Source organism: Chlorocebus sabaeus, chromosome 9 (genome assembly GCF_047675955.1).
Source record: "Chlorocebus sabaeus isolate Y175 chromosome 9, mChlSab1.0.hap1, whole genome shotgun sequence".
NCBI lineage: Eukaryota > Metazoa > Chordata > Mammalia > Primates > Cercopithecidae > Chlorocebus > Chlorocebus sabaeus.
Genome location: NC_132912.1, coordinates 35,694,562 through 35,718,512, shown reverse-complemented (window position 1 = coordinate 35,718,512; position 23,951 = coordinate 35,694,562). Strand labels below are relative to the sequence as shown.

Genomic DNA, 23,951 nt, shown 5'->3' with positions numbered 1-23,951 from the left:
GCATAATCTATTGCTATAGCAAGAAAGGGACATTCCAGATCATATATGCAATATTCACTATACCAGTTAGTTCAAATTCTTAATATTGAATTAAGTGTTCAAGAACTGTTTAGTTCTTGAATGAATAAGTGATCAATTCTCAACTATACATTTTTAATGTATAAAAAGAAAAGAACAGGAAGCACAAAGAAATAGGTAAAGAACAATGGTGGAGGACTGAAGTTAGATCTCCTATTCCAGGTATGTTAGGCTAAAATAACTACTCACCTTGGAACTGAATCTACAGAGGATGAAGATGGGACCTTGGAAACTTGACAGTTTGCTGCGGCAGCCAGCTTTAAGGCAGATGATGGAACAGCACTTAAAGTCCTCGGTATATGTCGTGCATTTATTGGGGCAATAGAGTTTACAGTGGCAACTGATGAAGGTACAGTTAATCGAATGTTGTTCCCAATCAGAACCTGAGTAGTTGCAGAATTGGCAGCAGTTACTTGATGACTCAGTGCACTGTGGGAACTTGAAGTCTGTGTAATATTTGAAGGCTGTAACAAAGCTGAACCTGCCGTTGATGGACTTGTATGTACAAGTGCTGTTGGTGTAGTACTACTGAGGTGTAAGCCCTTGTATACTCCTAGAGAGAAAAAGAAAGAAACATCTAAACAATGTACAACTTTGCTGTTTATATTATAGATATATGTTATAAATATAACCCAAACAATTTGAATGTCTTTATTCTTACCTGAGGCTGGAAGGACACCATTCACCCCGATTCCAAGCACCACATCATCCTTCATCTTGAATCCCATCAGTTGTTCTGATGTCACCAAAGCAGAAGCAGCAAACTGAGCACTAGCAGAATCCAAAGTCTTAGAAACAAAACCCTAAAAAGAAAATACAAAAGAAATCTAATCAGTATCACTTAGTATCAAATCAGTAGCAAAGCTACACATGTATACCATAATCAGTTTGAATATAGTAAGTAAAAACGGCAAACCACCGAAATCTTTCTTTTTTAGTACCTTGAGATGCAACAGTAATTATCTCTTTTGATAGTCATATATTTGAAAAATGAAAAGTAATCTAAGTTGTAAATTTTGCTTCATATGTGACAATATATAATATGTATAAGTCGATTACCAAAATAAGCCTTCTATAATGTGGAAACAGCAAACCTCCAACACAAAATGTTGGACAAGAAATACGCTAGTAAACATTTCAGTGATTTGCAAATCCATATAATGAATGAATAAATACGTAAACTTCCTTCACCTATCTTATACACCACACGTATGTATACACACACAATGAAAGGCACCTTTGGGATAAGATAACTATCCCTTTAGAAATGGAAGCAACAAAATGTCACATAATTTAACCTAGAAATTGACAGGCCCCTCAACTTTTTAAAAATAAAATTTTCCTGCAAGATGCATAGAGACTCAAAACTCAGCTTTATGTCCTACATGTGTTTAAATGGCAAACATTTATCATGCTTTAGGTTTAAAAGTTACCTCTTTCAACAGTAGGAAAGGTTACTTTTGCATAATTTAAAAAATCTTAATAATAATTAACATGCCCAACAGAATGAACTGGGTGGGGTTATATATTCAAGAAGTACATTAACGGACTACAGGTCAGACGGGAAGACAGTATCTTCATCTCATTTAACTAAGTGCTTAGTTTTACTTTTTAAAATAGGGAGCAGAGGCAACAGCTTCCATACTCACCTGTAGTGTTCTTTCTAAACCCTGTATATTCAGGCGAAAGCCACTTTTCTGCTGGTTAGATGCAAGGTTCTATGACAACAGTTGGTAATTAGAGATGAACTCTGGTGGGAAACAATGAGGGATAATCATAAGACAGACAAATCCCTCACCTGTGATGTGTTGGTGGAGGAATTACTATTTGCTTGCTGTTGCTGAATTTGTGCAAGCTGCTGTTTCTGCATGAGTGCCAGTTGCTGTTGATGTTGCTGGTATTGTTCGGCTGTAAATGCTGAACATAAAATAAAGAAACACTTTATACAAATGCCCAGCTGTCATATATGTCTTACAATACTAAAATGAAAATTCTGCATTAAAAGAAATTTGTGCAAAATTGAAGCATCTGACAAAGGATCATGATCCTGCTAAAGATCACTTCCAAATGAAAATTTCTGTGTTTCTGCTACCACATTTAACAAGAGTGGCATGAATTTAAAGAAAAAAAAATTTAAACTTCCTGAATTAAACACAGGAAAGAGAACTTCTCACTTCCCAAATTTCAACACCACTTTTTTTTTTTTGTAAGCTGTGACACTTGTTCTAGACAGTGTAGAAAGGTAGTATAGCTTTTAAAACCCATAGATTTGGAATTCAACTTTGCACTGAGCTGGAGAGAAATTCTGATCATTACCATTTGATTTCTATTTAATCCATATCTTCCCAATGCATTCAGATGATCCCTAACAGCTGTGTATATATACTAATTGTTCTACATATTTTCTAATTATAGTCATTAAAAAATTTTCCTCTATATGAAAGATTACAGTTGTTGGTTGGTTTATTGCCTTTTTTTTTTTTTTTTTTTTTAAAAGAACTCATCCTTTAAGTTTAACAGGAAGAAAAGAGGCTCCAATGTTAAGGTTAATTAATTTTCCCCACCCAATTAACCCACCTGGAAAAAATCCAGTCAATAAGAACGGAGTTGTTTATGTTGATTTACTGTACAGAATGATGTCTGAGGAAAGACACTGTGTTATGCTACTTATGTTTGTCTATGGAGAGCTCAGTTCTAAAAAAAACAAACAAAAAAATGTTCATTTATTACCCCCCCAAAAAAAGTGTGTGCAGTTTTTAAAAAGGAAACCTTTTTCTCTTTTTTTGCCAATTTAAAAAAAAAAAAAAGCACATACAATCACAATACGTCTGATTTTAAAGGCGTCTTTAAGAAGACTGTGATGTTTGAGTAATTAATTAAAACAAAAAAAGATTTATCATGCATCCCTGGCTACCAGGGAATCCATAAATCATGCACATTTCCTCAATCTAAAGTTTAATGTTTTCAAAATACTGTCACTTAATTTGTTCTTGTTTAACTGCAGTTTGATAATTTAGCTAGAATATCACTTCAGGTCTTATAATTTTCACTTATATAACTCATGAAGAATCTTTCTTTACCCTCCAGGATATAGTTTCTGCCTGGTACAACTAGAAAATGCTTAGTTACAAATTCTGCCATATTTTGAATGGATCAGAAAATTGTGAAATAATATTCAAGAAAATCTCATAAGTTATTAGTATCTACACAGGCTCTCATACTTGAGTCGAACTAAGTTCTTGGGTTACAAGGGCAAAAAAGTAACTTCTTGTTGGAAATTGGTTTTCTTATTTTCTGTGTGTGTTAAAATCTGTTCAGTTGGTATCTGTCCTTTGATGAGCTCCTTTTCCTACTATGTTTGTAATTCACAAATCTGCAATCTTTAGAAAAGATTTTTATTGATAATAGAATGCTCCTTAAATACTGACATAAAAATAACTGTCAACATGATCATTTCCATACAAACAGAAATGTGTTGTTTTGAAACCTGAAGAAAATCTAAAAAGAAAAGGTTAATGCTGCCCTAAAACAATTTCATAGTTAATATTCTCCTTATGTTTAAAAAATATCCACGAAAAGCAATTATTTAAATGTAAGGATCCTTGATTCACTAGATACTTTTGCCAATATATTTTTGAGATTTACAGCTGAATTTCCTACGTTTGAGTGTGTGGCCTAAGCCTTGGCTTTTCTAGTAGAGAATGATCAGTAAATTTAAAAGCAAACCATTTTTGGAAGGTCAGGTCATTACATATATAGAAAAACCATAATTTAGCATTCACTGAATGTCTATGTATGAAAGTCTATATAGATGAAAAAAAGTATTCTGTTGTAGAACTTTGCTGGTGTGTGTGTTTAATTAAACATTTATCAGGAACTAATTAGAAATTCACATGAATAAAGTCCAAATATTTTTGCCTTATTTAACATCTTAATCCTGGGTCTTTGAAGGTCTTGTGAATTTCACTTCTTAACAACTGTTAACTTCTTCCTAATGCAGACTTGGAAATAAAAATGCAATCAAGGCCAGGTGCAGTGGCTCACACCTATAATCCCAACACTTTGGGAGGCCAAGATGGGTGGATCACAAGGTTAGGAGTTCGAGACCAGCCTGACCAAGATAGTGAAACCCCGTCTCTATTAAAAATGCAAAAATTAGCTGGGTGTGGTGGCACGAGCCTGTATTCCCAGCTACTTGGGAGGCTGAGACAGGAGAATCGCTTGAACCCGGGAGGTGGAGGTTGCAGTTAGCTGATACCAGGCCATTGCACTCCAGCCTGGGTGACAGAGTGAGACTCTGTCTCAAAAAAAAAAAAAAAAAAAAAGAAAAGAAAAAAAAAGAAAAAATGCAATCAACATTTTAGATTACTATGTTGGCCTGTTTGTTAGTGTTGTCTTCTACAGAGTCTAGTTATGAAATTTTTCCTGGACACTTTTGGCAAATAGTCTAAGAAAAATGCACAGAGCAACCCTTAAGCTGAAAGTGGTGGTAACAAAAACCATGGTCTAGGGGCCAAAACACCTTGACATTCTTAGTCCTCAGCTCTATCATAACTAGCTCTGTATTCCTGGGAAAGTTAGATCTTTTGGGACTCTGTATCTTCATCTAAAATGAGAAAGACAGGGTGGGCGCCATGGCTCACGCCTGAAATCCTAGCACTTCGTGATGCTGAGGCGGGTGGATAACCTGAAGTCAGGAATTTGAGACCATCATGACCAACACGGTGAAACCCCGTCTCTACTAAAAATACAAAAATTTAGCCAGGCATGGTGGCGCATGCCTGTAATCCCAGCTACTCAGGAGGCTGAGGCACGAGAATTGCTCGAACCCAGGAGGCAGAGGTTGCAGTGAGCTGAGATTGCACCACTGCACTCCGGCGTGGGCCACAGAGCGAGACTTCATCTTAAAAGTAAATACATACATAAATAAAATGAGAATGAGATTAAATTAGGTGATCATTAAGGTCCTTTTCAGCTATGAGATGCTAAGGTTTTATATTTCTTCTGAGAAATAAAGTTCAATTCCTAAAGAAGGTTCTAGTGTGAATGAGTAGAAAAACTTGGACAAAGGTAGTAAATATGGGCAAATGAAATCTGAACTGGGTTTTATACATTATTTATCCAGAAAAAGTTCCTGGGTCTTTATCCTGAGATGACCTCAGGTCATGATACCATTATAACCTGAAAGTCTAACCAAATGCTAAATGGAAGTAAGACAAAAATGACCACCCTCACCCTCTCTAAATGTCTATGGATTGAGATATCAAGGTAGAACATTTTTAGGTTGCATGTTTACCTCCTGATATGGTGTGGGAATCAAGTTTGTAATTCACACAAAGGTGGGCAAGATGGTTGTTGCTGACAGAGGACCAAATCTAGAGTCAGAATCCTTGCACAAAACCAGAAAGTTTTGAGGTCAGGAAGGACTCTTGGAGGTTGTAGGATTTCTTCCTACAACCTCACCTACAGATGAAGAAACTTCTGAGGTCACACAGATGTAGTAGTGGAAGGAAAAGAGAACCCCAAAGCAATGAGATTTTAAATGGAAAAATAGACAAAAATTCTTGGATTTAATATTTATAAGAAATCTAACTTCTATTTATAAGAAATCTAACATACCAACAGTATGAATCAAGTGCTTAAAAAGCCCGTACACCTAGAGCACCTGACAAACAAGGGTCTATGCAGGGAGAATCCTATGTGTGGGACAGGATTAAAAGCTCCAAATATTTAACCAGGAACGGGACTAGGAAAGGAAGCATGATAGGACTTCAACTGTGTGAAGGCCATCATGATGCCGGAGGGGGAGCAAACTCACTCGGTATGCTTCCATGAGCAAACCAGGGACCTGCAACTTTAAATTTAAAAAGGCAGTTTTTGGTTCAATACATAGACAAATGTGCTAACCAAGAACCTCAAATAACTCGATCTAGAAAGTTGTTGAATTTACCTTCACTAGAAATACTTAGGCAGAAGTAGAAACTACCTTTGTTTTGGTAGTTTTGGTAGCTTCTAAGTAACCAATTCTCTGGGGCAGAATTTTTTTTTTTTGAGACAGGGTCTCACTCTGTTGCCTAAGCTGGAGTGCAGTGGTGTGATATGGGCTCACTGCAGCCTCGACCTCCTGGGCTCAACTGGTCCTCCCACTTCAGCCTCCCAAGTAGCTCTAGCTGGGACTATAGGTGAGCACCACTATGCCTGGCTAATTTTTGTATTTTTTGTAGAGATGGGGGTTTCACCATGTTGCTCAGGCTGGTCTTGAACTCCTTAGGCTCAAGCAATCCACCCCTGCTTTGGCCTCCCAAAGTGCTGGGATTGCAGGCGTGAGCCACTGCGCCCAGCCTAAGACTCTGAGTCCACTTGTACTACAGGGAAGTCATGGTACGGTGCACCAGCAGCTGGACAGCCTATAGCTCAGACTGCTGCTCTGTGCACTGTACTCTTATAGCTAAAGGTCATCAACGGAGATGATCAAAGGAGAGAAACTGAGGGGAAAGTGATGGGTGCTAAGGAAACATTCAGCCGTGAAAGATGGAGTTTAGATTACCAAAATGTACACTTTTTTTTGGGGGGGGGGGGGAGTCTCACTCTGTTGCCCAGGCCTCCCGGGTTCAAGCGATTCTCCTGCCTCAGCCTCTCGTGTAGCTGGGATTACAGGTGTGTGCCACTACACCAGGATAGTTTTTGTATTTTTAGTAGAGACGGAGTTTTTGCCATGTTTGCCAGGCTGGTCTTGAACTCCTGATCCACCTGCCTCAGCCTCCCAAACTGCTGGGATTACAGGCGTGAACCACAGCACCCGGCCCCTCAAATGTATACTTTGTTTTTAATAAAACCAAAAGTAACCCCAAATACCTAAAGACCCTGAATTAGAAATTTCTTTTAGTACACAGGCCAAACATTATTTTAATATAAAACAAAATATAACTTTAAAGAAATATAAAGCAAAATGATTCTTCAGGCAGTTATTAAAGTATGATCTCCTAAATTAATGAGACTGAGCTGACAGGATTCACGAGCCCTTATCAGCCATCTAGAAATCTAATTTGAAAACCAAAGTTTGTTGTAATTCATTTGTTGGCAAACTATGACCAGACCTGACCTCATCTGGCTATGAATGATTGAACATGAGATTATCTGCAGTCAAATATTCCTCTTAGTGTGAATATTCTTGCACTTTATTATATGACTATAGAACTATTAATGTATTTTACTACAGGTGCTACTCCTGACTCTGCTACAGATGTTATGTAATAATCCACCTTCTATAGCAAAAAAGTTCTGAGGCTGGGCACGGAGGCTCACGAGGTCAGGAGTTTGAGACCAGCCTGGCCAATATGGTAAAACCCCATCTCTACTAAAAAAATACAAAAATTAGCCAGGTGTAGTGGTGCGCACCTGTAGTCCCAGCTACTTGGGAGGCTGAGGCGGGAGAATTGCTGAACCCAGGAGGCGGAGGTTGCAGTGAGCCGAGATTGTGCTATTGCACTCCAGCCTGGGCGACAGAGCGAGACTCTGTCTCAAAAAAAAAAAAAAAAAAAAGAAACAAAAATTCTGAATTTTGGAACACATTTGAATAAAGTCAAGGTCCTGCAGATTCACAAAACCTTACAAAATATTCAGTGCTCAAATCTAGAGTTCCTTTTCCACAGTAAGATTAAAATGTTATGTTACAAACTAAATTGCACTAAGTTATAGATATTAAGACTTGGAACATATTCTAACCACGTATCTCCTATTCATTTATAAAAATAAACCAAATCTTTACTGCAGATATGAAAGCTTAGAAAAATAATTCAGAATGCTGGTGAAATTTTACTGGAAATTAGGAATTCACTAGCTTAAAAATCACTTTCTGTTTCCAGTCTTTCTGAATATATAAGCACCCTTACATAAGAGTCCTTATGCAAATGAATACTCAGTCACTGAACACTCAACTTCCCAAGGTGCTTTTGTGAGTTAAAAAAAAAAAAGCAAAAACCAAAACTGTATTTGGAAACTGTCCAAAATCACCTATTAACTGAAGATTATTAAAAATATGCAATTTATCCTTAAGTACTAAAACCTAGCCCCCAAAATTCCATATACACATATGGTCTTTCCCAGTTCCTTACCACTGTGCTATCCTGCTGCATGGTATCCAGAGGACCAAGCACTCAACACACCTAACTCACACAACACTCGGGTATTAGGAAGCCTAATACCTGACTGCTCAGGCTATACAAATATGCAAAATAGTCAAGAGTGGGAAGGAAAGTAAAAAAGATTCTGGGTAGCTCAAACAGACTATAAAATGAGCATATTAAAGCTCATGCACTTTACTAAAATGGATTTCTATTATCTTCATTTAGAATTTCCGATTTAACTTAAAACTCCCAGCACTTTGGGAGGCCAAGGTGGGCGGATCACTTGAGGTCAAGAGTTCAAGACCAGCCTGGCCAACATGGTGAAACCCCATCTCTACTAATAATACAAAAATTAGCTGGGTGTGGTGGTGCGCACCTGTAATCCCAGCTACTTGGGAGGCTGAGGCATGAGAATCACTTGAAGCCAGCGGGCAGAGGTTGCAGTGAGTGAGATCACGCCATGGCACTCCAGCCTGGGAGACAGAGTGAAACTGTGTCTCGAAAAAAAGGCCAGGCACGGTGGCTGACGCTTGTAATCCCAGCACTCTGGGGGGCTGAGATGGGTGGATTATAAGGTCAGGAGTTCAAGACCAGCCTGGCCAAGATGGTGAAACCCTGTTTCTACTAAAAATACAAAAACAGGCATGGTGGTGGGTGCCTGTAATCCCAGCTACTTGGGAGGCTGAGGCAGAGAACTGCTTGAACCGGGGAGGTGGAAGTTGCAGTGAGCTGTGATCATGCCACTGTATTCCAGCCTGGGCAACAGAGCAAGACTCCGTCTCAAAAACAAGACAAACAAAAAAAACAATGATTGAATATTCAGAAATAGCTATATTATAACTCATATATTTGGCTTAAATAGCAGCAAAGCTTATCAGGTGACTTGTATTTTACGAAATAGTTAACTTCCAAACTCATAAACAAGTTGAGCAATCTCTAATATGAAAGTCAGAAATCTGAAATGCTCCAAGAACCAAAACTTTTCTGCATTGACCTGATACTACAAGTGGAAAATTCCACACCTGGCCTCATGTGATGGGCCATAGTCAAAATGCAGTCAATATTCTGTTTCATGCATAATTTTTATTATTTATTTATTTTGAGATGGAGTCTTGCCCTGTCACCCAGGCTGGAGTGCAGTGGCGTGATGTTGTCTCACTGCAACCTCCACCTCCTGGGTTCAAGCGATTTTCCTGCCTCAGCCTCCTGAGTAGCTGGAATTATAGGCACCCACCATCACGTCTGGCTAATTTTTGTATTTTTTTTTCCTTTTTTTTTTTTGAGATGGAGTCTTGCTCTGTCGCCCAGGCTGGAGTGCAGAGGCGCCACCTCGGCTCACTGCAAGCTCCGCCTCCCGGGTTCACGCCATTCTCCTGCCTCAGCCTCCCCAGCAGCTACTTGGGAGGCTACAGGCGCCCGCCACCATGCCTGGCTAATTTTCTTTGTTTTTTTAGTAGAGACGGAGTTTCATCATGTTAGCCAGGATGGTCTCGATCTCCTGACCTCGTGATCCGCCGTCTTGGCCTCCCAAAGTGCTGGGATTACAGGCGTGAGCCACCGCGCCTGGCCAATTTTTGTATTTTTAATAGAGACGGGTTTTGCCATGTTGGCCAGGCTGGTCTTGAACTCCTGACCTCAGGTGATCTCAGGCGATCTGCCCGCCTCAGCCTCCCAAAGTGCTGTGATTACAAGCATGACCTACTGTGCCTGGCCTGACTCTCCTCTTTTAATAAGCCCAACGCTGCCAGTTTTTCCGCTGGCATCAGACTACATCAGAGTTTCTTTGGTTAACTGCCAGAGGAAGTAGTCTGGTTTGTATGTGGGGGCCATGCTGTATGAAAATTAAAAATTATCTTTAAAATCACAATTACTACTGAATGAGGTAAGATGCTTAACCTATGAATAAAGTGGCAGCAGGCACTCATGCTATAAGAGGAGCAACACATTCAACTTCCCCTGCTCCAGGCTTACTCTGGAGAATATATTCTTTCAGTAAATTGTATTTAGAATTCTGTATAACATTTGAGCTGCTACATTTTCTTTTTTCTTTTTTTTTTTTGAGATGGAGTTTCGCTCTGTCGCCCAGGCTGGAATGCAATGGCATAATCTCGGCCCACTGCAACCTCTGACTCCCAAGTTCAAGCCATTCTCCCTGCCTCAGCCTCCTGAGTAGCTAGGATTACAGGCACCCGCCGCCATCATGCCCCGCTAATTTTTGTATTTTTAGTAGAGACCGGGTTTCGTTATATTAGCCAGGCTAGTCTGGAACTCCTGACCTCAGGTGATCTGCCCGCCTCAGCCTCCCAAAGTACTGGGATTACAGGCATGAGCCATCACGCCTGGCCTAAATTTTCTTTTTTTCCTTCAGGGGTCTGGAGTTGTATTAAGTGAAATGCACTTATAATATGGGTGCACTGCAATATACTCTATAGAGTATGCAGAGAAAAGCTTTAGGTCTCTGGAATATTCACAAATATAAATGAATAGTGTCACCCTACAGTAGTCTGTAGGTATCTATCCTCTAAGTATTACAAGATCTAGCAAAGTTTAAGGAGAAATTGAAAATAATTAAGACAATAGGAAAAAAAATAGATAAACTCATTTTTAAAAAGTAGTATCAAGGCTGGGTGCAGTGGCTCACCCCTGAAACCCTAGCACTTTGGGAGGCCAAGGCAGGAGGATCACTTGAGGCCAGGAGTTTGAGATCAGCCTGGGCAACATAGAGAGACCCTGTCTCTTACAAAAAATTAGCCAGCCATGGTGGCATACGCTTGCAGTCCTAGCTACCCAGGAGGCTGAGGTGGGAGGATCGCTTAAGCTTGGGAAGTTGAGGCTGCAGTGAGCCATGACTGTGCCACTGTATTCCAGTCTGGGTGACAGAGAAAGATCCAGTCTTAAATACATAAATAAATAGTTGTATCACATATATGAGGGAAAGAAATGATAAAGAAGAAAAATTACAAGGTTACTAATTATTTCTTTTCAGCTAAGCTTTTGGTAATGCTCATCTTTTAACGTTCTTTGGCAAACACAAATCAACCAAGTTTTACAGCTGTTATTAATATGCCTATTTAAAGCAGTACAGCAAAACATTTTTCATAAAAAAAGAGCATTATAAAATTCTTAAATATTTAGGATAGTTATACACTTCAACTTCTCTATTTAAGGGGTGGAGAAGATAGAGATTGACAGAACATGCCTATTTTCTGAGAAGTCTCAAAGAATTTTTTACAGCTTAGAAAGTTTCATTACCAGGGTAACCTATGAGAAGTTTATACTGTTAAAACCTCTACACTAACACTATATTTAAGTCTTTATTGAAAAGTTCTTTATTTTGATTCTTAAGACTATAAAAGTAGAGAGAAACTGGCTTTTGGTGATAAATACAGTAACATTAATGGGATTATAAATAAGCTATTCGGCCTTAAAATAGCTTTATCTTCCAGTTCATTTCTGAATTGTGATTATTTTTCTCATGAGCTAAAAGACTTCCATTTCACAGAAGTACAGCTGACCCTTGAATAACATGGGTTTGAACTGCCTGGGTCCACTTATTTGTAAATTATCTTCTGCTTCTGTCACCCCTCAGATGACAAGACTAACCCCTCCTTCTCCTCAATGTGAAGATGACGAGGATAAAGACCTTTATGATGATCCACTTACACTTAATGATTAGTAAATGTAATGTATTTTCTTTCCTTTATGAATTTTTTTTTTTTTTGAAACAAGGTTTTGCTTTGCTGTGAAGGCTGGAATGCAGTGGCATGATCTCGGCTCACTGCAGCCTCGACCTTCTGGGCTCCTACCACCCCAGTCTCCTGAGTAGCTGAGACTACAGGCGCTCACTACCACACCCAGCTAATTTTCGTATATTTTGTAGAGATGGGGTTTCACCATGTTGCCCAGGCTAGTCTTGAACTCCTGGGGTCAAGCAATCTGCCCACTTTAGCCTCCCAAAGTGCTGGGATTACAGGCATGAGCCACCATGCCTGGCTCTATAAATTTCTTAATAACATGCTCTTTTTCCTAGCTTGTTTTAAGAATATAGTACAAAATACATATAACATACAAAATATGTATGTTTGGACTGTTTATGTTAACAGACTAATGGACTGTTTATGTTATTGGTAATTCTGGTCAGGAGCAGGCTATTAGTCAAGTTTTTGGGGAGTCAAAAGTTATACATGAATTTTGGACTGCATGGGGAGGTGCCCCTAACCCTCATGTTGTTCAGGAGTCAACTGTACCTTTTTTAACCACCAAGTAAACTAGTTTACGGAACATTTTCTGGAGGTCTTTAAGAATCAGAGCAAATGTTCATATTTATGAAGCAGTTTAACTATAATCCTACAGGGTGAATTAGGGGAACAATAAATATCTTTAGAGTCCTTAGATTACCTTTACAAAAATCAGTAGTAACATAATTCAATAGTGAATTTCTACAATATATATGCTTCAAATAACACAAACTTAATGCTTTAAAACAGACAGCTAAGATTATAGGAATATTTTAAATAAACAGCATTTATTTTAGACACATTTCAAATAAAAGCCACAATAATCAGATAGATATTATCTGAAACGTTCCAAAAATATTAACCCTTTAAATGTTCTTCTCTGAAAAATTAGTTTATCTTTAATAAATTATTCTGAATTACTGTGTCAGCATATAAGGTTATGCATATATATTCACTTGCTGGTCTCTATGTTAAAGAAGACTAGGTAAAAACTAGAGAAATATCTGAACATAAAACAGTTAACAATTTATGGCCCATTTTCTTCTCATATTATTGAAAAATATGATAAATCTTGTAGTTCACAGACTATATCCAGGAAACAAATGTCACATATTAAATAGAAATAAACCATCTTTGTACGCAGGTATGTTTAAATGAAGACACATACATACAAACTCCTATAGCAACAGGATTCAAATAAATACTTAGACCAAGATCTTTCTTTTTCTTTTTTTTTTTTTAACTGTTTCAGAGAAAAGGATTTTAAGCCATAAATGTAACAGACCACACAGTCAAACAAATGGCAAATGGTTGGACCTGATATTTCTATAGAAATGTACATCATAACAGTCAACATACCAAAGTGTGCTGAACCACTGCTACTTTTACTTTGCGTAGAGGTACTGCATGTCTGGGTCCCAGGTTGTGCTGTTCCTGTTCGGTTTATACTCCTATATAATTTTCTACAGGAGAGTTCATCATTGTCACTGTCATGTAGGGATGGTGTCCGAGGCCTAAAATGCCGCCATCTACATGATTTGATATTGACTAGTATCTGACTGAGGTCTTTAGAGAAAGATTTGTCCGAGGTATTTGTTTCTGAGGTATTGGCAAACTGATTGACTGGAGAATGTTGTGGTGAGGAAAGCATTTCCAAATCCAGATGGTGAAACACACTGTCATAGTCTGAATGAGCTCTGTCCAGTAAGACCCTATTAAAAAATCAGATAAGAAACAGTTACTTAAAATAGTTATTCAAAGATTATATACGAAATCTTTTTCCTTTTCCCCCCAACTGCCAAAAGGCCAACTCATACTGAATAATTAAAGCTTTAAAATTGATTTAGTATTTGGTTCTTATAGGCTACAATCTCAATTTCTAATAAAAGTTCTTTTAACAAATGGTTTTTCAACCAAAGATTTTCACTTCCATTACAAAGCACCAAAATGAATGCTTTATAAAATGTTGCGAACATATTTATTCTATATTTAAGCAAAAACTTCATTCTTTTGGGGGGAAAGGGCGAAAAAAGAAGAAAAGCAACAAAAAACATAGTATTTTATACCATTAACATTTCTTATAGACAAAATATTTGAGATCCACTACTCTAGAGGATATATTCTTATGTTATTGATTGATTGAGATGGAGTTTTACTCTGTCACCCAGATTGGAGTGCAATTGTGCGATCTTGGTTCATTGCAACTTCCGCCCCGGGGTTCAAGTGATTCTCCTGCCTCAGCCTCCCAAGTAACTGAGATTACAGGTGCCTGCCACCATGCCCAGCTAATTTTTGTGTTTTTTGCGGAAATGGGGTTTCCCCATGTTGGTCAGGCTGTTCTCAAACTCCTGACCTCAAGTGATCCACCCACCTTGGCCTCCCAAAGTTCTGGGATTACAGGTGTGAGCCACCATGCCTGGCCTCTTGTTATTTATATAAACATTATAAATGACTCCAATTCAAAATAACATTGATTAATGTTAGTAATAGAATAAAATATAGCCAATGTAGAGAATTTTCACTGCTCCTGATGTCAACATAGTGATGGAAAAAAACGGACTAAAAATGTATTTTAGTGCCTAGATAATTCTTAACCAATGTTTAAATAATAAAAAAACCCTCTGCAATTAAGAGTTAAAGACAAAAAATATATATGTATAAGCCATTGGTTTATCATAAATATACCCTTGGGTTTCTTCCTGAAAAATCGCCTTGATACCATTATTTGCTTTCCCTTTTAATTTTCCCCACACATTATACATTAACGTCGCTCCATTCCTTGAGTTTGTGTTTTGCCATTTGTTTCCTGTCCCTATACAAACAACTTCTTGCATAAAGGCATTTAGAGTATGAAGGAAGGAATTCTACAAGGTTTAAACAAAGGAAGAACAATTAGATCCTGACAAACTGGGATGTCAAGATCAGGTTATGCACGGATCCTTTTCATTGTCAGGTTAAACTCATTATACTAGTTAGTGTGAAACAACTTTTTTGCAGTTTCTTTAACTTAATACACTGTGCGCAATCAGGATTTACACTTGTCTTCATCTGTTGCCTTTTCTCACAATTCTATCCCTTGATAATTTATCTGAAGTTTTCCACCTTGCGGAGAAAAGCAGGTCCATCAGGGACCCATTAGAGTTATGACAAAAGCTATGGATGTGTAAGAACCAGGTAGTACAGCAACAAAAATATTTTAGTCAACAAATCAGTTAAGAATAGCAAATAGGAACTAATGAGTTGTTCAGAGGGATTACCTGACTTTAAAAGTTAAATTCGATCACCCTAATGCCTAAAAAATCCTTCTGCTAGGAATATAGAAATACCTTACCTTCCACCGCGCCCAACCCGTCTTCGTGCAAATCCAATACACCTTTGGGGTACGGTGAGAGTAGTTAAGCAGTATCTATATCGCACATCCCCTAATCCTCCATCTTTAGGACTAGTCCAAGGCCAGTTGCCAGTTTGGTCTAAGTGAGGCTTAAAAAAAAAATCCAAATTATTTAATTTTGTCAGTTAAAGGTAAACAGTTTGTTATTTACAAAGACAGTCTGAAACTTACAGCATAGTACTGACAGCCTGCTTTCCTACGGAAAGCAAAAGGACCATCAGGATCATTGTCTTCCTCAGCTTCCGAAGAGCCAGACAAAACCTTTAAATGAAATAAAGAAAGTAGGTCAGATATGTGACTTCCTATGTCCCTCCTCAATGTTCATAGAGAATTGTATTTGTACCTGGGAGAGAGGTTCTTCGTCTGAGCTGGGAAAGTCATACTGATTCAGATCTTTAGCATTGAAAACTGGCAGTGCAGCAGGACTCGTCTGTTGGGGAGTAGCAGCGGCAGACGATGGTAAGACTTTGGGCTTCTTTTCATATTTCCGTTTCGGTCGGATAAGATCGGCTTTATCTTGCTGCAACAAAGACATGAATTAATTATACACCAGAAACCATGTTCAACACACTTGCAGTTTTGGGGGAAATTTTAAAAAGAAGTTTATTGCTATAATGAGGGCATTCATATTCATAAGAGACACAAGACTCTATGTTTGGCCATCTTATAGTGTAAAGTCTAGAGAAGTTGGCCTCCATGAAAGCATAAATTTATCCTACAATCTAAACATAATCACACAAACAATTTTGTTTCAATTAAAGTAAAAGGAGAGAACAGAAGTTCTCCAACTTCTGAAGTCTTACAACTGCAATTAGTATATTTACTGCTGGTTCCTCTCATTTTCTTAATTTTCTATGAAAATTCTAGAAGAGAATTTTTTTTTAAAAGGGGATTGTCTAGTCCTTATTCTCATGAAATAATAAATATAGGACAAATAATAATGAAAATGTCTTCGTATATACAGAAAGCAAACTACAGAAAACTGTTAACATAGTAGAAAACAAAGCCATAATACTGAGCGAGGGGTTATACAAATAAAGAGTAGTAAGGATTTGCGGGCTGAACAATGAAAGCTTTCTGAAATGGTGAATTTTAAACAGTTTTAACAGATAAAGATATGAAATCATTAAATAGGGGAAATTCAGGATAAAATATACAGGCAAGAGTAACTGAGCTGATGGAACACAGCACGTCAGAAACATGGATTACAGATGATGGCAAAGGTTGGGAGAAGTATGAATTTGAAATGTAGGCAATAGGTAAGGTAAAGTAGTGGCAAAAACTGTATTTGTTGGGAAGAAAAAGATCATGGCAAGCACCACGGTTATGTAAATACGCTAAATATTTATGTTACGTTTTATGTAGTTTATGACATTATGGTTTTTTGGGAAAACCATGGCTTTCCCAAACCATAGGGCATCTCTCTACAATTTCTACTGCTGTATTTGACAGGATAATCAAATCAAAAGCTGGCCATGGCAATGCAAAATGTTATTTAAAAATTAACATCAACCATCAGTTAGGGCAGTGCTTGAGGACTACATTATTATCTATTACTTTTTTCTTTTCTTTTTTTTTTTTTTGAGATGGAGTCTTGCTCTGTCACTTAGGCTGGAGTACAGTGGTGCGATCTCGGCTCATTGCAATCTCTGCCTCCCAGGTTCAAGTGATTTTCCTGCCTCAGCCTCCCAAGTAGCTGGGATTACAGGCTCGCGCTACCACACCTGGCTAATTTTTTTTGTATTTTTAGTAGAGATGGGGTTTTGCCATGTTGGCGAGGCTGGTTTCAAACTCTTGACCTCAAGTGATCTGCCTGCCTCTACCTCCCAAAGTGTTGGGATTATAGGCCTAAGCTGCCGCACCTGGCCTAAAGTAAGTAACTTTTAAGCGTGAGTGGCACATACAGAGGAAAGCAAAGAATAGAATAATTAATCTTAAAATATGAAAACTGAAGGATAATACTAAAGTAGTTCACAAAATAATGTAGGGTTCAGACTGGAGGACCATATTAAAACAGTTAAGAGTGGGAGGCTGGGTGGGGTGGCTCATGCCTGTAATCCCAACACTTTGGGAGGCCGAGGCGGGCAGATCATGAGGTCAGGAGATTGAGACCATCCTGGCTAACACGGTGAAACCCCATCTACTAAAAATACAAAAATTAGTTGGGCGTGGTGGTGGGCGCCTGTAATCCCAGCTACTTGGGAGGCTGAGGCAGGAGAATTGCTTGAACCCAGGAGGCGGAGGTTGCAGTGAGCCAACATTGCGCCACTGCACTCCAGCCTGGGCAACAGAGCTAGACTCCGTCTCAAAAAAAAAAAAAAAAAAAAAAAAAAAAACAGTAACAGTGGAAACAATCCCATTAAGCTTTAAAGATACATTTAGAACTAATATATTATAAATACAGGACATAAAATTTAGATAAATGCAAAATTTAAATAAAAACTTACATAAGTAAACTAAACCAGTATTTTGAGGCACAGTTCTAACTTTCCAGATTACTGAAGAGAGTAACGAGAATAATTCTATTCTTCCTCCCACCCTCCGCTATGTTTTTTAAAAATCAAAATGTCTATGTTAACAAAGTAGGAAAAAAAAAAAAGTCCATGTTTTTTCACAAAATGGTCTGGTCCCTGGCACTGCTTTAAACACCTCCCCCCGGTCCCCTCCAAAAAAAGTCCAGGCTGGGGAAATCATCATTCATTCAAACTGGTGTGGCAGGTTGTACATTCAGGCTGGAAGGTCTGTATACCACACACAAAAAACACCTGTGTGAGAATGATATTAAATGACACAGGGGAGATAAAACTGATGACAAATTTGCCCATTCCTCAAATTAACTGGTATGGTAGATGCAAAGTTTCAAGAAAAAATTTTTTTTTTTTTTTTGAGACGGAGTCACTCTGTTGCCCAGGCTGGAGTGCAGTGGCGCCATATTGGCTCACTGCAAGCTCCGCCTCCTGGGTTCACGCCGTTCTCCTGCTAAGCCTCTGAAGTAGCTGGGACTACAGGCGCCCGCCACCACACCTGGCTAATTTTTGTGTGTTTTTAGTAGAAATGGGGTTTCACCATTAGCCAGGATGGTCTCGATCTCCTGACCTCATGATCCGCCCGCCTCGGCTTCCCAGAGTGCTGGGATTACTTACAGGCACGAACCACTCGCCCAGTCATGAAAAATTTCATTCAAAAAAATGCATAAGGTACTTTTTCCTCAGATGTACACTTTCCAAGAAAGTGCCACTTAATTAACGGCTCCCCTTTATTTACCTCGGTTTCCCTTCACTAATTTTATTTCCTCTCACAAATTTTATTCTTCACAAATTGTGATTTGTTTAAATACTAATCTGTCAAATATTTCCATTTCTAAATCATTATATTACAAACTATTAAGATACCAAAATTCCTTCTTATACACGATTGTGTCCACAAAAGACAGAAAAACTTTGAGGCCAGGTTCGGTGGCTCACGTCTGTAGTCCCAGCACTTTGGGAGGCCGAGACGGGCGGATCACCTGAGGTCAAGAGTTTGAGACCAGCCTGGCCAACATGACGAAACCCCATCTCTACTAAAATTACAAAAATTAGCCCAGCATGGTGGCGCACGCTACCTGTAGTCCCAGCTACTAGGAGAGGCGAGGCAGGAGAATCGCTTAAACTTGGGGGGTGGAGGTTGCAGTGAGCTGAGAGTGCGCCACTGCATTCCAGCCTGGGTGAAGAGCAAGACTCCGTCTCAAAAAAAAAAAGAAAGAAAGAAAGAAAGAAAAACTCATCTGATCACGGAGGATTTCATCTCTTTCTCCCTAACTCTCCATATTTTGTATGAATTATTTCAATACTTCATAATCCTACAACTTGTAAAAGGAGTATTTTTCCTTTTATCAGATATAGTAACAACAGCTTCCCTTTATAAGGAAGAAAAACAAAAATAAAATTTTAATTATAGATTAAAATTCTGCTTTTCTTCATATTATGGCACAATCATTGCAGTATACATTAAAGTGGGGTTTATATGTATTTATCTTTTTTAATCTTTTTTTTTTTTTGAGATGGAATCTTGCCTTGTCACCCAGGCTGTAGTGCAGTGGTGCGATCTCGGCTCACCGCAACCTGTACCTCCTGGGTTCAATTAATTCTCCTGTCTCAGCCTCCCGAATAGCTGGGATTGCAGGCGCATGCCACCACGCCTGGCTAATTTTTTTTGTATTCTTAGTAGAGACCGCGTTTCACCATGTTGGTCAGGCTGGTCCCCAACTCCTGACCTCGGGTGATCCACCCACCTCCGTCTCCCGAAGTGCTGGGATTACAGGCGTGAACCACCGTGCCCAGCCTATATATATTTTTCTTTTTAACCTTCATTCTGATGATAAAACACCATCCCATTATACTATTATCACAAAAACATTAATCACCTTATTAACTTTGAACTCCTTCACATCCATTGTTTCCTGGTGTTTAAATTGACTGCTATTAGTAATAGGGATGATGGGGATGGCATAAGTAGGTTTCATTGGCTGTCTCTGTGCCATAACCTCAGACATGATCTCTCCATTGTAATCGCCCAAATTATACCTAAAATTATACAAATGAAAGTTTAAAATTATATATATTTAAGGAATACAACGTGATGTTTTGATATACATTTATACTGTGAAATGATTACCACAATCAAGCTAATTAACATATCCATCACCTCACATAATTACCTTGTGTGTATATATGGTGAGATTACTTAAGATCTACTCTTAGCAAATTTCAAGTATATAATACATTGTTATTAACCATGCTGTACATTAGGTCTCCAGAACTTATTCATTTCATAACTGTAAGTTTGTACCCTTTGATCAACATACAAAATATGTAATTTTTATTTGTCAATTATACCTAAATAAAGCAGGAAAAAGAAGAAAATTTTGGAAAGTTAATTTTGTAAGTATTTATCTTTATAACCATTAATAACTAGCTGACTGGGATGTAATTATAAACACCAATTACATTTAAGGCAAGATTGTAGTTAAACTCTGACTATTCAATGTCTCTTAAAATTAAAGATTACATAATTCCTTTTGTTTCTTTTACTTTTTTGGCTTATAGCTTTATCATGGCATATAAACAGAGGACTGTGGGGAAGAAATCAAAAGTTGGAATTTTAACATAGCAATTTTGGTGAAAGATTTGGTGAAGAAGTTGAAAGTAATGCCTAAAATGGTGCTATGGATCTTTCTGCTAATTAGAATTGCCTGGGCTTTAAAAGCAATTTTTCTAAAAGTAACCACAAGAAATTTAAAAGTGGTTTTCTTTGGGGATAGGGACTGGAAATAGGGCAGGGTTTTTTTTTTTTTTTTTTTTAAGTTTTCATTGTGTACCTTGCCAAATGCTTGAGTAGTAAGATATATGGGCCTTTCCCCCTCTTTCTTTACCCTTTTCTATTTAACAGTCCAGTGTTAAGTGAATCCAGTCACTTTTAAAGAAAATAGAGGAAAACATGTAAAAGTGTAAAAAGTATACCACAAATTTAAAGTCTCTATATTAAAAAGAGGTATTTCTGTAATTAGATTATTGCATAGGAAATAAATTAACTCAATATACAAAATGTTAACGGCACTATACTTCCTCTAACATTATTAAAATATACATTACCTCTTTTCCATAATTTCCAGTGTTAAGTGCAATAGCTCTCTTTTACTTTTTTCTCTTCTTTTTATCATCTCTAGAATAGTAACAGCTCGACTTAGATCTCGTCGCAGCTTAAGCATTTTTTCGTAAGAGGCTTCATCATTTTTGCGATTCTGCAAATGTGAAGTTGCTTGTTTAAGGTAAGTATTTCTAACTAGTGGTATAGTTACTGACCCATTAAATTTATATATTTGAAGGGTTAAATCAGAATTTAAAGACAATAAAAGGGAGTACAGATCACCAAGAAATCAATTTTGTATTGATTTTTAAATGGATTAACATTAAAATATAACATTAACAGCTGCATAATAAATCTTAAGTTCAATTTATTTTAAGTATTTTTCTTATAATTGGAAAGTCATATTTGAATATAAATTAAACTATAGTATTGAGATAGTCACAACTATAATTATTATATAAATAACTATCAAAAAAATTCTTCAAATTCACTCACTTTTCGAGTCTGCATTTTTTCAGTACGCCTTCTAAAAGCCACATAAGGATCATTTGTGCTGGAACCATCTCGCTTTTCTTGTTTTACTGATGGAATAAGAGATGGCCCTCGACAGTTTTTTCTCTTTTTAATCCAATATTCATAAACTTCTCTAATTAGTTCATCATCTTCTTTTAGCAGTAGTTTGGCTTCCTGCAGACTGACTGGCTAAATGTAAAACCATTATGTCATTTTCATACAATACACATACAAGGTTCATCAGTATTTACTTCTAAATTTAAAGGACAATTATCGATATTACAACATTATTAACAAATGGGAAACTTGAGGAGTACATTATCCATGTCAGTCACTGAACTAGGGTGCTTTATATACATTATTTAATCTTTACAACAATCCCAGGGGAACCGAGGCACAGAAAAATTTAAACATATTGCTCAAGATTACACAGGTTACTGACAAGCAGAGATGAGATTTGAATTCATACTTTTTAACTCTAAAGTCTGCCTGATTACCCCCAACCTACAATCTCACACTTTTTCCATACAATACAGTTCTTTACACACAATATGTATATACTTGTTATATACAAATGAAGTTGTACCTGCTGACCACTGCCTTTTTCTAGGCGGTCAATCATCTCCTCAAATTGCAATGGGCAGATGTCCATTTTCTTTTTCAGTTTATTCACAAATACTTCATCTTCAGAATCCAAATCATAATCTGGCTGTTCAGCATCCAAACTAAAAGCTGACAGAAGGAACCATATGCAATCATTTACTGTGTGAATTCACCAACAAAAACTTCACAGATGTCTGCATAAAAACAAGACCTATACTTTCTAAAGAAATAAGAAAGAATTTCTGGATTTTCTTTTCAAAGTCGCAAACAATCTAAGTTTTTACAGATTTGTCTTTCACATTTAAAGTTAAAGAAAGGAGATTATCTTCACTATGAATATACATATAAGTAATAAAAGACAACGGATGCGACCCCCTCCAACCACTCCTAAAAGCAAATAAACTAGAAGCCTATTAAGAACATAAAGCAATCATTAAAACTTACTTGGTTGAACCATGTGCAAGTACCATTTTTATAGCTCAAAAATCATCACATAGGCAATTTTTACAATATAAAAGGAGAAGGCTTTTAAATAAGATTTTTTTCTATAATATTTAAGTCCTATTTTGTAGATTATTCAACTACTTTACCAAAAGCTAAGGGAGCGGTCTTTAAAGCTGAAGTGTTAGAAGTCACTACCAATAACAGTACAGATTGAGAATCCCTCATTCAAAATGCTTGGGACCAGAAGTGTTTTGGATTTTGGAATATTTGAAAATAATGAGATTTCTTGAGGGTGGGACCCAAGTCTAAACACAAAATTCACTTTTTTCACATATACCCTATATGCATAGCCTGATGGTGATTTTATGTAATATTTTGTGCGTGAAACAAAGTTCTGACTGTGAACCATCATCACATGAGGGCAGATGTATAATTTTCTACTTGTGGAATCACACTGGTGCTCAAAAGTTTCGAAATGTGGAGCATTTCAGATTTTGAGTTTTCAGCAGCTGTCACTCAGTGAGTACATTCCTGCCTAGGAAGTTTGTTTCTCTATGGGAACAGTGCCATGTTGATGGAAATGGGAGGATCTTAGATCTGCTGGCAAGAACCACTGCTACTATCAAATGTTGTTTAATTACTTACCAAAATTAAGCTAAGTTGATATGAATATGATAAGCAAAACATTAAACAGCTTTAACATAAAAATTTGTCTCACATCTTTCCCTTACTTAATTCCTTCTACTAACCTTAGATTCCACATCTTTAGAATGGTATAAGGCCCTTTTCTCCTATTCTCTCCAGTGTCATCAGTTCTTTATGATCTAGTAAGATCAGATTTCATTGATTTCATCCAGTATGCTATTTCATGATACTGCAGGCCTTTACAAAAATCCCTGTTTTTCTGCTTGACCACCAAGAAGGCAAATGCTTATTTATTCTTTTTAGCACCCAGCCTGGTATCATTCCTCTAGAATCCTTTTTTGATTGTTCCCCACCCAAGAAGTAGTTCCTAACCACTTTCATCTTTTTTAGTGGCTAAGAACCCACTTCTCATACTTTATAATGTACTTGTTAAGCATGCCTCCCTATTACAATGTGCATGATCTCTTTAGGGAGAGAGGCATGCCTTCTTTATTTCTGTACCTCTAAGTGGAGGGTAACAGGTTTCACCTTGTATACCACCTCTGCTTGCAGTACTCTACTGAAAAGTATTCTAATGTAACCTCTATTAAAGTGGGGGGAAATAACCTCCAAAACCAGTCAGACATTAAAGACTGTGATAGGTACAAAGAGCACTATTTAGCTGCCAAATACCACCACCTCTGCTTAAAGCTTAACATAGTGTCTGGCCTGGAGAAGTAAAAAAATACTGGTACAGTTGAATGTATTATTTCACTGTTTTATTTTTTATTTTGACCTATATCACTT

General features: G+C 37.5%; 1 protein-coding gene across 4 annotated transcripts in view; it reads right to left on the bottom strand.

Moving 5' to 3' along the window:
• The window catches only part of EPC1 (enhancer of polycomb homolog 1), a 112,949-nt gene that overhangs the window by 3,494 nt on the left and 85,504 nt on the right, over positions 1 to 23,951 (bottom strand). For 2 of the 4 annotated variants that reach the window (XM_008002727.3, XM_008002725.3), the window contains exons 3-14: positions 22,060 to 22,205; positions 21,456 to 21,662; positions 20,966 to 21,114; positions 19,738 to 19,897; positions 15,676 to 15,852; positions 15,504 to 15,593; positions 15,273 to 15,421; positions 13,301 to 13,653; positions 1,877 to 1,995; positions 1,728 to 1,796; positions 740 to 881; positions 268 to 631 (exon numbers count right to left, since the gene is read on the bottom strand). In XM_008002727.3, coding sequence (XP_008000918.1) covers positions 268 to 631; positions 740 to 881; positions 1,728 to 1,796; positions 1,877 to 1,995; positions 13,301 to 13,653; positions 15,273 to 15,421; positions 15,504 to 15,593; positions 15,676 to 15,852; positions 19,738 to 19,897; positions 20,966 to 21,114; positions 21,456 to 21,662; positions 22,060 to 22,205 — 2,125 coding nt within the window. The remainder of the gene's footprint in view (positions 1 to 267; positions 632 to 739; positions 882 to 1,727; positions 1,797 to 1,876; positions 1,996 to 13,300; positions 13,654 to 15,272; positions 15,422 to 15,503; positions 15,594 to 15,675; positions 15,853 to 19,737; positions 19,898 to 20,965; positions 21,115 to 21,455; positions 21,663 to 22,059; positions 22,206 to 23,951) is intronic. The other 2 variants (XM_008002729.3, XM_008002726.3) reach the window with 1 other exon arrangement.